Source organism: Bombyx mandarina, chromosome 24 (genome assembly GCF_030267445.1).
Source record: "Bombyx mandarina strain Sakado chromosome 24, ASM3026744v2".
Taxonomy (NCBI): Eukaryota; Metazoa; Arthropoda; class Insecta; order Lepidoptera; family Bombycidae; genus Bombyx; species Bombyx mandarina.
In genome coordinates this window covers 8,217,559-8,232,141 of record NC_143230.1, presented here as the reverse complement: position 1 = coordinate 8,232,141, position 14,583 = coordinate 8,217,559, and the positions used below count along the sequence as shown (strand labels likewise).

Genomic DNA, 14,583 nt, shown 5'->3' with positions numbered 1-14,583 from the left:
GTGTGGAAAATGTCATACTCCTCCATCAGCGCAATTTTCGTAAAAAGGGATACAAAGTTTTTGCTTCACGTATTAATATATAGATTGTTGTGTCATTGTGTGACCTCTATACTGATGTATTTTTTTTGTTGTCAATTTCAGAGATGAAGGCAATAATTATATTCAGATGGGCTCAATCAACGCTCTGTTCGTCCTGGGTCGCACGATAGGTCTGGTCGGACATTACTTGGACCAGAAGAGGATGAAGCAGCCTCTGTACCGTCATCCGTGGGACGACATCACCTACATGTCGCCTCTGAACTAAACGACCCGGTTGTATTTTGTGTTTCAAACGTAGAAATAATGTTGAATGATTTGCACGAGAACATCGACCTATAAGTACAATTGTGACGTCACAGCGTCAGACTTCGAGCCCGCAATGGAATGTAAATTTTTGTTTATGTGTTGTAATACTAGTTTATTCTTTCGGCCTCGGTCGAGACCGCTTTGTATGTGCGCGTAATGAATGACAACAGCAGAATTGTTGTAGCACCACGATTTGAATTGATTTTGATATGATTTTTTTTTTATTATATGTCTAAGAATAATAGTCTAAATTCCATGAAAAATACAAGTATATTGAAATAAATTCGCGTAGGAAGCGATATTTGCTCAAAGCGGTTCGGACCAGGCCTCTAGTGTCGAAGAAATCTCTTGGTTGTGTTCAGAATAATGTCTGGTAAATACATCATGTTGTTCCCTAATATGTCACAGATACTTAACGGTAGTAGTGCCTAGTATATCACCGATACGCAACTGTGATTTATCCTAATATATCACAGATACTTTGATTTATACTAGTACATCACAGGTACGTGACTGTGACTCGCACTATTATTTAACTACAACGCACACTAATATTCCACAGATATTTACCAATAACTTACCTAGTATTTAACAGTTACTGATATATATATATATAACTTCACGATATCCACTAATCTGGACTCTGGTACAATTTCCCTCGCGTAATCCTCGTTGTTCAGTTTGAGTGTGAGGTTGCCGCTGTCGATCCCAGGGTGTGAACGGAGATGAGTAGTGTCAATAGGAAATCGATTTGTTCAACGTTATTTCTATGAATTTCGTCCGTGACGCGCGCGATCAGAGCGTATGTAATACTATTGTAGTACAGGTACAGGGAGAACACTTTTTATTCCAGTGTGCTTAATGCGAGTTTTTTAACGTTCTCGATAGCGTAAAAGTTAACTCAATTTTGTATGCAGTTGGAACAGCGCCCCTAGCGGCAAACGTACGCAAACGTTCCAACTCCATACAAATACGGAGCTAACTTTTACGCTATCGAGAACGTTCAAAAACTCGCATTAAGCTTACAGAGCTGGTATGTTGTGGCTAGTATTTTTTTTTTTTTTTCGTTACCACAGTTTTGATATCCGTTTGCTTAAACGGTGTCCCGATATCGAAACGAGATTATTCGCCATATTTCTCCGAGCAGGTACCACCGTCAGAGAGAAACGTAATATTTATGCATAATAATAATATTTTTGTTTTCAAGTGAAATAATTTCTCAATCTCGGATTAGACTGTAAATTTTAAATGAATTATCTAAAATTTCTAGATTAAAGACTATAGAAACATAATAATATTATTAGTTTCTCTCAAAATTGTTGGTACATGTGTATATTATTGAACATAATACGTAGGTATCTCGCGCCCGGTCAATTCGTGTATGTACAGGGTGCTCTAAAATCCCGTCCGAAATAAAATTTAGCCGGGTCTTCCCGGGGCATTGGCCGCAGCGTCAGCTGTTTTTAATGCTCAAGCAAAATTCGAATTATTTGATCTTCGATTTTGAGAACGTCTCATTACGCCTTATGCACAGACATCCTTGCCCACGCCTCGCCTCGCTCTGGTCGCGCTAGTTTGACAGTCACAAACTTCTCGCGTCATTTTGACAGCCGCAGTTGTCAACTCGAAAAGAATCTGTCATTCCATTTTTTTTTTCTATTTGTTTTTGTATCTTCCTGTTGCTTCATCGTACAAATGTTTTTTTTTAATATTTTTTTAGAAGGGACATAGTTGAGTGCTTTGCGAGCTATCGGAACGCGCGTTTGATTCTCGGTGTCTATGAATAAGTACGCTTCGTGTGTTGTTAGACAATTTTTTCTCTAAATCTCTAAATTATTTATAGAAAATTATAACGTAATTTTTATTTCTGTACTAGGGTATAAAGAGATCATAGTAATAATGACCTTGAGACGTGAGGTCGATTTGTATTGGGACGCTTTCCAGCAGACACAGGCACTTGCGCCTTTATGTAATAGTAACTGTCTTCAACACTTTGATTGCGGTGTAGGTCACCGGTGTCCTACGCGGCGCAGTGAAGTTATTATGTCGATTTCTGTTACTGAGGCGCCTGGGTTTGCTATTGTATCGGTCATCAGTCCGTGACGCGCGTGCTAATTGTCAAGTCAATAGGACGTCTTCAAGTCTAAGAAAATGACGTTCAAAAATTCCGTTACATAGAGATATATAGTAATACCTATAACCACTATAACGCGGTATATTGGTTCCGCGTTATATGGGTATTAACATATAACGCGTTACGTGTATAGGATTGATCGTGTTAAGCTTTTAATAGTTTTTTTTAATACACAAATTTAATAAAATAATTTAATTTTGTAATAACACAATTGAGACACGTGCAAAGGTACGCGAAGTAATTATGAATTTCAAATTTCACAGTACCGGAATATTTATGTGGGAAATGCCCGCGTTATAGGAGGGATTGCTGTATATAAAATTAGATACATCGCACCTTTAGAATTAGCTCAATTGTGTGGCTTATTGTGGCTTAATCCAAAATTCTTGTTTTCTGATACAAGCCAAAAAGCTAATTGAGGCATTTTAATTTTTCAATTTTGATTTTATGACTTAAACTTTAAGGTATGCGTTTGATTTTAAAAAGACGGAAAGTGTACTTTGTCCTTTTGCTAACTAAAATTTAAATTTCACATTTTTTAATTAATTAAAAAAATTTTAATAAACTGGTAGAGCACATGTTTATAAGCTTTTCAAAGTATAAAACTGATTTTATTAAAAATTTTAATTAGGCCACTTTGATTCTAAAGGTGCGATATATCAAGCTAACAAAATTCACTTTTTTTTTTTTCATTCACCCTACCACCCTAACCGCTAACAACAAATATTATGTCTAAGACGTCTTGTTACGGTGTAATAATATGAAAGAGAATTTGTTTAATTTCAATATTGGAGGGAATTCACAAATACATAATAATACAATACAATAATTGTATATCGAGGGGCTATTTATTTTAAGCGACATTTCGCTTATTGTCCGCGCGGAACTAGTTGGCCGCGCCTTAGGTATGTGAGGGGTGGGACGGAGGGCGCGGGGGCTTGCTGTCATTACTGATGAGAGATTTGATATTGTGATGGACGAAATCATTATAAGCTTACAAGATGATTCTGAATCAAGTTCAAGGAGTTAAGAATCAAGTGATTCAGAGGATATGTCAGAGTAATTTCATATACTTAATTATTATTTTTTGGTTTATTTTACTATTACAATATAATTAGATAGGTACACTATAAAGTTCTAAAAGTTCGATTGTTTTTTATTTATCATAGCTGACCCGGCAGACTTTGTAGTGCCTCAATCGAGAAATAAAATAACTAAACTTTTTTATAAAATAAACTTAAAATAAACAAAAGGAATCCGTCCGACGGGGGACATATCAAACGGAAAACAAAATTGTTATTTTTATTTAATTCCGAGCATTTTCATATTTAACTACCTTTTAAACCTTCTCTGGACTTCCACAAATAATTCAAGACCAAAATTAGCTAAATCAGTCCAGCCGTTCTCGAGTTTTAGCGAGACTAACGAACAGCAATTCATTTTTATATTTATAGATTTCATTTATTTATTTTATTTAGTCATCACTGTCTAATCTCATATGCGTTACGATCAGTAGGCAACCCGCCCCCTCACCCCTGTCGCCACCTAAGGCGTGGCCAACTAGTTCCGCGACCACTACATGTAATACGCGACATTTATTTTTTTGTAATTAAAGGTCCGTTATATTTGGTATCAGCATCAACAGTTCCATGTTTTTAATTGAAAATCAATTAAGTTTACTCCATTCAAAAAAATAGCTGAAGAAGTTTTCTTGTTCTGATATTTTTTCCAAATTTTAAACTTTAAATGGCTCTCTCGTGTAAAGTTGCAAATATGTCTCTTAAACCAAATAGATTTACACCCCTCGATATAATAAGTAATTATTGGAGACAAAATTTTGACGGTAAAAATGTTTTTTGTTTGTTTGTTTGTTTGTATATGATTTTATAAAATATATATTATTTAAGTTAAGTTTTATTTTATTCTTAAGCGTTCGGGACTCGGTGTCACAGATTATAATTATAAGTGCTAATGACAAAATAAAATGTTATAATGCGAAATAAATAAATAAATAATTTATGATTTTTTTTTGTGTGTTTTCATTTTTGCTTTGTGTTTTTTTCCTACCTATTTACTGGTAGCCTAAGAGGTTATTGCAGCTACGCCTGGACGGGTAGGTGTGAGCTCACGGGCTTAACCTGAGAGTATTTGCTAACACTAGCCCTAGCAAGAGCAGTGCTTCGCAGAATCTACCACTAGATTGCAATCGCGACCCACAAAGTTTCTCCTCACAGTTTTGTAATACTGTATGTGTACAATGTATCAGGGCTCTGAAACTGCGATACTTTAAGATAAATATTTTTTTGTATGGAAACTTGCGACACCTTGTAGCGGATGCCCCAAAACTTATATGTTGTTAAAGGTTAAGAAGACATTTAATTATTGTATATGTCGGCGCAAATATGACTATTTACCTACTGATCATCAACTAATTACACTGTGATAAGAAATTGATGTTAAACAGTTCCTTTTATTGTAATTTCAATACTTTAAAACGTGTTTGAAAAACGTGTAAACCCGCTCACGTGTTTGAAAAACGTGTAAACACGCTCACGTGTTTAAAACGTGTCAACACGCTCACGGGTACGAAGCCCCATAAATACGGCCGTGCTGTCTAGCACTGATTGATTCGTGTCCGAGCCGTTGTACTGTACGGATATCTCTGTAACGTTGTTATGCTTCTCGTGCAATATACGAAGTTCTCGTGAAGTTCTCGTGAAGTTTTGTTTCGGAAACCCAAACATGAGTCATTCGTCAACAAATTAATGACCGTGACGTCGCAAGGCTGACGTCACACTTTTTACAAACAATACGGACGTCCCTACTCCGTCATCAGAAGCGGGATCACACGCCACCTCCGCTCAGCAACAACCTGGTGACCAGATAACCGTATCGGCGGATAATGACTACCCTCCAGCATCAGCCGATAAGCCTGTACCGTCTGCTTCACAAACCAGCATGGTCGAGCGACGGAATCAACAATCAACTGATCAATGAATACAAAAGATAAGTTTTTATTTTTGATTACTAAAATTTCACCACAAAATTCATCTGAAGACCATGATATCCTTACACAACGAACAACACCTTACACATTCTTATCCCACCTTCAATAAATCTACGAGAACCTCCGAGAAATCTACGAGAACCTCTGAGAAATCTACGAAAAGCTCCGAGAACCCTACAATAAAATCGCATTAATAGTCTCAAACTTACATAGTTACAAGTAACGCAAGTATAACAGATGCGCTACTCAGAGAAACTTTTTATTCCTGCAGATCAATGGGAATCAAAGAAAACCTACGAGAATCAACGAGGCTGGTGCAGAGCGCGCACCGCCCAAGTGGGATCACATGCTGCCTCCGCTGAGCAACAACCTGGAGACCAGATAACCGTATCGGCGGAAGAAGACTACCCACCAGCATCAGCCGATGAACCTCTACCATCTACTTCACAAACCAGGATGGTCGAACAACAAAATCAACAATCGGCATAAGGATAAGTTTTTATTTTTGATTAATAAAATTACGCCACCACATGAGTACCACAGTGTACGCCACCACATGAGTACCACAGTGTACGCCACCACATGAGTACCACAGTGTACGCCCACTACATAAGTACCACAGTGTACGCCCACTGCATAAGTACCACAGTGTACGTCCACTACATAAGTACCACAGTGTACGCCCACTATATAAGTACCACAGTGTACGCCCACTACATAAGTACCACAGTGTACGCCCACTGCATAAGTACCACAGTGTACGTCCACTACATAAGTACCACAGTGTACGCCCACTACATAAGTACCACAGTGTACGTCCACTACATAAGTACCACAGTGTACGTCCACTACATAAGTACCACAGTGTACGTCCACTACATAAGTACTACAGTGTACGTCCACTACATAGTACCACAGTGTACGTTCACTACATAAGTACCACAGTGTACGTCACAATATAAAACTACACAAAATAAGTTACGAAACAGGCATTCCATTGTTTCAGATGGACTCCAAGAACTCTCTGATGATACACCATACATGGGCGGCTGGTGCAGAGCGCGCACCGCCTGTCAGTATGGCCGTGTCGGCGCAAATATGACTATTTACCTACTGATCATCAACTAATTACACTGTGATAAGAAATTGATGTTAAACAGTTCCTTTTATTGTAATTTCAATACTTTAAAACGTGTTTGAAAAACGTGTAAACCCGCTCACGTGTTTGAAAAACGTGTAAACACGCTCACGTGTTTAAAACGTGTCAACACGCTCACGGGTACGGAGCCCCATAAATACGGCCGTGCTGTCTAGCACTGATTGATTCGTGTCCGAGCCGTTGTACTGTACGGATATCTCTGTAACGTTGTTATGCTTCTCGTGCAATATACGAAGTTCTCGTGAAGTTCTCGTGAAGTTTTGTTTCGGAAACCCAAACATGAGTCATTCGTCAACAAATTAATGACCGTGACGTCGCAAGGCTGACGTCACACTTTTTACAAACAATACGGACGTCCCTACTCCGTCATCAGAAGCGGGATCACACGCCACCTCCGCTCAGCAACAACCTGGTGACCAGATAACCGTATCGGCGGATAATGACTACCCTCCAGCATCAGCCGATAAGCCTGTACCGTCTGCTTCACAAACCAGCATGGTCGAGCGACGGAATCAACAATCAACTGATCAATGAATACAAAAGATAAGTTTTTATTTTTGATTACTAAAATTTCACCACAAAATTCATCTGAAGACCATGATATATCCTTACACAACGAACAACACCTTACACATTCTTATCCCACCTTCAATAAATCTACGAGAACCTCCGAGAAATCTACGAGAACCTCTGAGAAATCTACGAAAAGCTCCGAGAACCCTACAATAAAATCGCATTAATAGTCTCAAACTTACATAGTTACAAGTAACGCAAGTATAACAGATGCGCTACTCAGAGAAACTTTTTATTCCTGCAGATCAATGGGAATCAAAGAAAACCTACGAGAATCAACGAGGCTGGTGTAGAGCGCGCACCGCCCAAGTGGGATCACATGCTGCCTCCGCTGAGCAACAACCTGGAGACCAGATAACCGTATCGGCGGAAGAAGACTACCCACCAGCATCAGCCGATGAACCTCTACCATCTACTTCACAAACCAGGATGGTCGAACAACAAAATCAACAATCGGCATAAGGATAAGTTTTTATTTTTGATTAATAAAATTACGCCACCACATGAGTACCACAGTGTACGCCACCACATGAGTACCACAGTGTACGCCCACTACATAAGTACCACAGTGTACGCCCACTGCATAAGTACCACAGTGTACGTCCACTACATAAGTACCACAGTGTACGTCCACTACATAAGTACCACAGTGTACGCCCACTACATAAGTACCACAGTGTACGCCCACTACATAAGTACCACAGTGTACGCCCACTGCATAAGTACCACAGTGTACGTCCACTACATAAGTACCACAGTGTACGCCCACTACATAAGTACCACAGTGTACGTCCACTACATAAGTACCACAGTGTACGTCCACTACATAAGTACCACAGTGTACGTCCACTACATAAGTACTACAGTGTACGTCCACTACATAGTACCACAGTGTACGTTCACTACATAAGTACCACAGTGTACGTCACAATATAAAACTACACAAAATAAGTTACGAAACAGGCATTCCATTGTTTCAGATGGACTCCAAGAACTCTCTGGTGATACACCATACATGGGCGGCTGGTGCAGAGCGCGCACCGCCTGTCAGTATGGCCGTGTCGGCGCAAATATGACTATTTACCTACTGATCATCAACTAATTACACTGTGATAAGAAATTGATGTTAAACAGTTCCTTTTATTGTAATTTCAATACTTTAAAACGTGTTTGAAAAACGTGTAAACCCGCTCACGTGTTTGAAAAACGTGTAAACACGCTCACGTGTTTAAAACGTGTCAACACGCTCACGGGTACGAAGCCCCATAAATACGGCCGTGCTGTCTAGCACTGATTGATTCGTGTCCGAGCCGTTGTACTGTACGGATATCTCTGTAACGTTGTTATGCTTCTCGTGCAATATACGAAGTTCTCGTGAAGTTCTCGTGAAGTTTTGTTTCGGAAACCCAAACATGAGTCATTCGTCAACAAATTAATGACCGTGACGTCGCAAGGCTGACGTCACACTTTTTACAAACAATACGGACGTCCCTACTCCGTCATATAACTAAACACAAAAATAAAAAACATAAATAAACATACAAGTCTTTATTTGTTATAGATAAATTGATTAAAGGGGACGGCCCATTTTAGGCCCAAAGCGGACAATAGATTAGAGAAAAAATACTTAGTGCATTAATTTTGTCATAAATAAATATGCATTTACTTTCTTGCAAATAAGCGCCACTACAGTTTAGAATAAGTAGTTTAAAAAAAGTAACTCTATTGAAAAAACAAGGATTTTTATTTTTGCGGGAAAAATATTGCCAGCTTCAAAACCTTTTACGTATGAAGTAAATATTTTGAGTATATAAATAAAACATATAAATAAATCATTTTAAGTATTATCATTAATCAATCGATTTTAATGGATTTTATGCACATAAAATAACATCGAAGACATACCCATTGGACTTTAACTTGTAACTATACTTGAGACCTTAGAACTTATATCTCAAGGTGGGTGGCGCATTTACGTTGTAGATGTATGTGGGCTCGAGTAGCCACTTAGCAACACCAGGGTGGCTGTGAGCTCGTCCAACCATCTAAGCAATAAAAAAAACTTTACTAGTATTGTTATTTAAATATGTACAACTAAAACAAAAACATAAAAAATTATGTGTACTCGTAAAAAAAAGATTAAGATAAAAATCAATTATCGGTTATTTAAAAAAAAAATCGATATATGAATTTCATGTAATTATTTTTCTTTGTACTGACAACACTGAATTTAATCTGACTGACTAACACTTCGCTTGCTGCTTGTGGTGTTGTGCTTGCGTGCAAAATGGATGTGTTTTGATTTTTCTTCGATTTATTTTACTTTTATCAATAACGTTTCATACTACGACTAAAAAAGATTCTGTGAATTGTGGTTTTACCCTGACCGAGATTTAAAACCGTGTATATGCTCTCTTTTGCTATTTTTAGATGATAATAATTGTGTATGAAGATGAAGAAAATATAGATATTTAAATAATTAAGTGTGTTTTTTATACCCTATTGGATAAAAATACATTAGGAACATCTTAAACATTAAGAAAAGAAAAGTTCTTGAAGTATCTCACAATCCGACACTTATTTATATAGAAAATTAACCTCAAAACAAGATTTTATTTTTATTATATTTTTTATAATAGTGGCGTCAATTTCAATATATTTTTTAGATATCCAATACATTTAAGAATTTGAATCAGTACATTTTTATAGTAATATTTGATGTCCATCTTGGGCCTAGCACACTATGGAGAGTGGGCATTCCCCTTTTATCAATTTGTAGTTTCTGAAAATTTACTACATCCTTCATTAAAAATAAAATATAGGATAGGTAATATTATGTTACTGCCGTATACAGGACCAATGAAAAACTAATCGAAGCGAAGCCATCTAGTGGCCGACGCCGTAAACATTTTTGTTGAGTGCTCGAGTGGCTTATCTATAACTTGTTTATATGTATTATCTATGCAATGGATAGCTTGGAGCTACTAGCGCGGTCCCCTCGTGTGGTGACCACCGGGGTATTGATCTATGTGTACTTGGAAAAAAGGTCAATATAGTCTCAAGAATTGTGTGAGAGGACTCCATCATCTCGTTTTTACCATCGTCTCACGCACGGCACTGGAGCAGAGTTCATACGTAACAGAGCTGTGTGCTTAGTGCGAGTTTTTTAACGTTCTCGATAGCGTAAAAGTTAACCCAACTTTCTATGCAGTTGGAATAGCGCTCCTAGCGGCTAACGTAGGCAATCGATCCCATTCCATACAAATGTGAGCTAACTTTTACGTTATCGAAAACGTTAAAAAACTCACACGCAGTAGTGGATTTACACTAGGGGCAGTCGGGGCAAGTGTCCAGGGCGGCGAAATTTTTGAAAATATTTTTTTTTTTCCTCAAGATTGCTCAATGAAAATAATTAATTCTAATAATTAATAATTTTCTTTTTAATTGATAAATCAAGAAATTCAATTCATCCATTATTTGTGAATTATAATATTGGCACTTTTGGTAAAAATTAATGATCAAAATGATTTAATCAATTTATTTCCTTGGAGATTTAAAATAATAATCGATTTTTCTGTAATTAAAGAAATTTAGTTAGTTTTTTTTTTATGTAATATAATTATGAGTCACCCTTAGTCAAAAATTTATAATTGTTAGAAAAAAACAAATATGAATTTATGTTTTTGGAGTTTCCGCAATAAATCAGTTATTTTAATTTTGAATAATAAAATATATAAACTATACGTTTAGCTAAAATTCCAGTATTGGGGCGGATTTTTTTCCGGTGTCCAGGATTGGCATTAAGTTTAAATCCGACCCTGCTCACACTAAGCACACTGGTACCTGGAGTTTCCCTCCGCGGTGTTCCCCGAGCGCTATGAGATGTCCTTGTTCAAACGAAGCTTGCAGAGAGAAAGAGAGTAGCATTGCTGATGTCCAACGTGATCACGAAACGTAGTTTATACATATATCGCACTTATATAATTATAAAGACGCATTTCGAATTTTTTGGGTTTCGACATTAATTCAAAGTGTGGCGCTAGAACGACCCTTTTCAGCGAATCATAGTCAAAGTAGCATAGAAAGTAGAGTAATTAGTAAAAGACCAATAGTAGCTTAAAAATGGACAAACTTATTCATCGGTCTCTTTCACTCCGTCCCCTTTCACCATGGCTTTTCGGTTTGAAAACTTTTTTTAATGTTTTCCAAAAAAACTTTTTTTTTATTAGGTCTCTTTATGGGTCATTTTCAATTTTGCAACCAAAAGAGTAACGATTTCATGAATTTAGACTTTCTCTAATTTTCCATTTTTTTGTATTTAGGCGTGTTCAGAATAAAAAATGCTTCATCACAATCAAGTCAATCACTCGTTTATTGATAATATTATATTATAATATCCGTTTTTAATTTTAATTTTACGCATTTGATAATCTGAACACGGATGACAATTCAAATAGGAACTTTTTTTAAAAGCTTAGAAATCGTACTTCTTTGGTTTTTAATAACGTTCTAATATCCAGTTAGTTTTCCTTTATTATTGTAGTATATACTGATTAAATAAAATTGCCGAATTTCCACACGCATTACTGGAAAAATAGCAAACAAGTTAGAATTCGAATTTCGAACCAGTGACGCAAATGATATTTGGGGTAGTTTTTAATCATAGACCTATATAGTAGGGACACGAGATATTGTTCTATACGTACAATTGCTTATATAAATAGCACCCATTTTGAAGGCACATACATAAACATATATCTATCTCGTTCTTACTTAGCACTTTAACTCGCAGGAAAACAATATAACAGTATTTCAGTGCGTACATAAAATGAAACATGAATATACGTAAATGTCTCCGTCTCCGTCTAATGAGGCCGAAAATCCGCCATGTTTAGCGCGCCAAATGTCTTTGTCACGTCAGTTCGGCCGTCTGTTTTGGGTTGTACATTATTTATTGACTTTGATATCGATTTAATATGATTGCTTATATAAAATTTCTTATTTTATCATGCTTAAAACATACAAAAATAATAATTAAAACATATTTTATAGGATCTCAAGAAAGTCGTCGGAACTATTTAAATAAAATAGTTTTATAACACTATTGTCAACTCGTTAAATATTTAATAATTAAGTGATTTTAGAGAGGCAGTCACAAGGAATGACGTTTGTAATTTTATTACGAATAAATGTTCTGTAGGTGTTTTTTTTTATCAGGCGGTCCCTTGATAAGTTTAAAATTTGAATCACTCTCAAGTGAGAGTGATTCAAATGGTGCGGCGTACCTTCCTTTTTAATAGACCGGGTTATGTCGGACTCCGGCGCCTCCAGAGAAGAAGAGGGAGAAGAGGAAGACCAAAGTCCTCCTCTTCCTCCAATTCCTACCGGGAGACTACGCTCTGAGAAAGGCGCGCGAGGCGCTGCCCGGCGTCTACCACGCAGGACCCGCCCCGCAAAACCGACTACCGACTAAACCCCATCGAGCTCCACCACTCCGACTCCACAAAACCTACGGTACCGCACAATGCGCGCCGCAGCGGCGTACCTTCCTTGAGGTGCGCTGCGGTAGTGTGTTACGGATCTTATAGTCAGCAAAACAATTAAAATAGATTGTAATAGTCTAAGAAAAACACGTACTCAAAATACGATAACATTCAGCATGCTAGAAATGGGCAGATGGCACTGTACTACGCCATATCTTTATGTTTTGCGGCAAACGACAACTTTATAAAATCAGTGTAGCAAATTTTAAAAATCGTCATATCGTTTACTTGGCAAATTTGAAGCACGAACTCGTCTTAGATTTCACATAATATCTAAATCACATCATCTTTGCACATAACAATATACTTACTTCCTATTAAAGTATAAATTCTACAAATACATTCACTCAACAATTTTTAAAATAAAATGAGGCAAGAACGTTTATCGATAAAACCTACTAACATTAAAATCTTCTGGGCAGCACTAAACCCGCCATGTTTTGTGGCCAGATGACGTCACAGTGGCACGAATTTTTTGTTTAGTTTCATTTCCATAGGTTTCCTACTTCAGTGTTTTTAATGCATAACTCCTATTTTAACAGCGTTTACGAACATATAGTTATGGGACCACGTGCCTGTTGTCATGACAATAAATTTACTGTAGGTACTTATAACAATGAAGTAGGAAACCTATGGAAATGAAACGTCAACCAAAATTTCGTGCCACTGTGACGTCATCTGGCCACAAAACATGGCGGCTTTAGTGCTGTACAAAAGATTTCAATGTTATCAGGTTTTATCGATAAACGTTCTTGGCTCATTTTATTTTAAATATTGTTGAGTATTATTTATTTGTAGAATTTATACTTTAATGGGAAGTAAGTAGGTATATTGTTATGTGCAAATATGATATGATTTAGATGGGTGAAATCTAAGACAAGTTCGTCCTTCGAATTTGCCAAGTAAACGATATGATGATTTTTAAAAGTTGCTACACTGATTTTATAAAGTTGTCGTTTGTCGCAAAACACAAAGATATGGCGTAGTTCAAAGTCATCAGCCCATTTCTAGCATGCTAAATGTTATCGTGTTTTGAGTACGTGTTTTTCTTAGACTATTACAATCTATTTTAATTGTTTTGCTGACTCTAAAGTCCGTAACATACTACCGCAGCGCACCCCAAGGAAGGTGCGCCGCACCATTTGAATCACTTTCGCTTGAGAGTGATTCAAATTTTAAACTTATCAAGGGACCGCGTGAAAAAAAAAACACCTACAGAACATTTATTCATTAATTACAAACGTCATTCCTTGTGACTTCCTCTCTAAAATCACTTAATTATTAAATATTTAACAAATTTACAATAGTGTTTTACTCACTGCGGAATAAAACTATTTTATTTAAATAGTTCCGAAGAGATTTTGTCGGTAGCCTTTTTCCCGAAATATCTAAACAGAATGTCTAAATATGTTTTGATGACATATTTTAAAGTGGTATTTATGATTAGTGTCATGATCAATAGATTCCGACCGAAAAATGGATTTTTCGGATGAGGGCTCCATAATGAATTTAAATACATATAGATAATAGTTTTAGGGCATCGACTTTCTTGAGATCCTATAAAATACGTTTTAATTATTATTTTTGTATGTTTTAAGCATGATAAATTATGAAATTTTATATAATCAATCATATTAAATCGATATCAAAGTCAATAAATAATGTACAACCCAAAACAGACGGCCGAACTGACGTGACAATGACATTTGGCGCGCTAAACATGGCGGATTTTCGGCCTCATTAGACGGAGACGGAGATATTTACGTATATTCATGTTTCATTTTATGTACGCACTGAAATACTGTTATATTGTTTTCCTGCG

At 36.8% G+C, this 14,583-nt stretch overlaps 1 protein-coding gene across 1 annotated transcript in view; it reads left to right on the top strand.

Moving 5' to 3' along the window:
• Nucleotides 1-4,506, top strand: part of ATPCL (ATP-citrate synthase) — a 67,570-nt gene extending 63,064 nt beyond the window's left edge. The window contains exon 23 of the mRNA XM_028179956.2: nt 142-4,506. Coding sequence (XP_028035757.2) covers nt 142-304 — 163 coding nt within the window. The 3' untranslated portion in view covers nt 305-4,506. The remainder of the gene's footprint in view (nt 1-141) is intronic.
• Nucleotides 4,507-14,583: the final 10,077 nt, after the last annotated feature.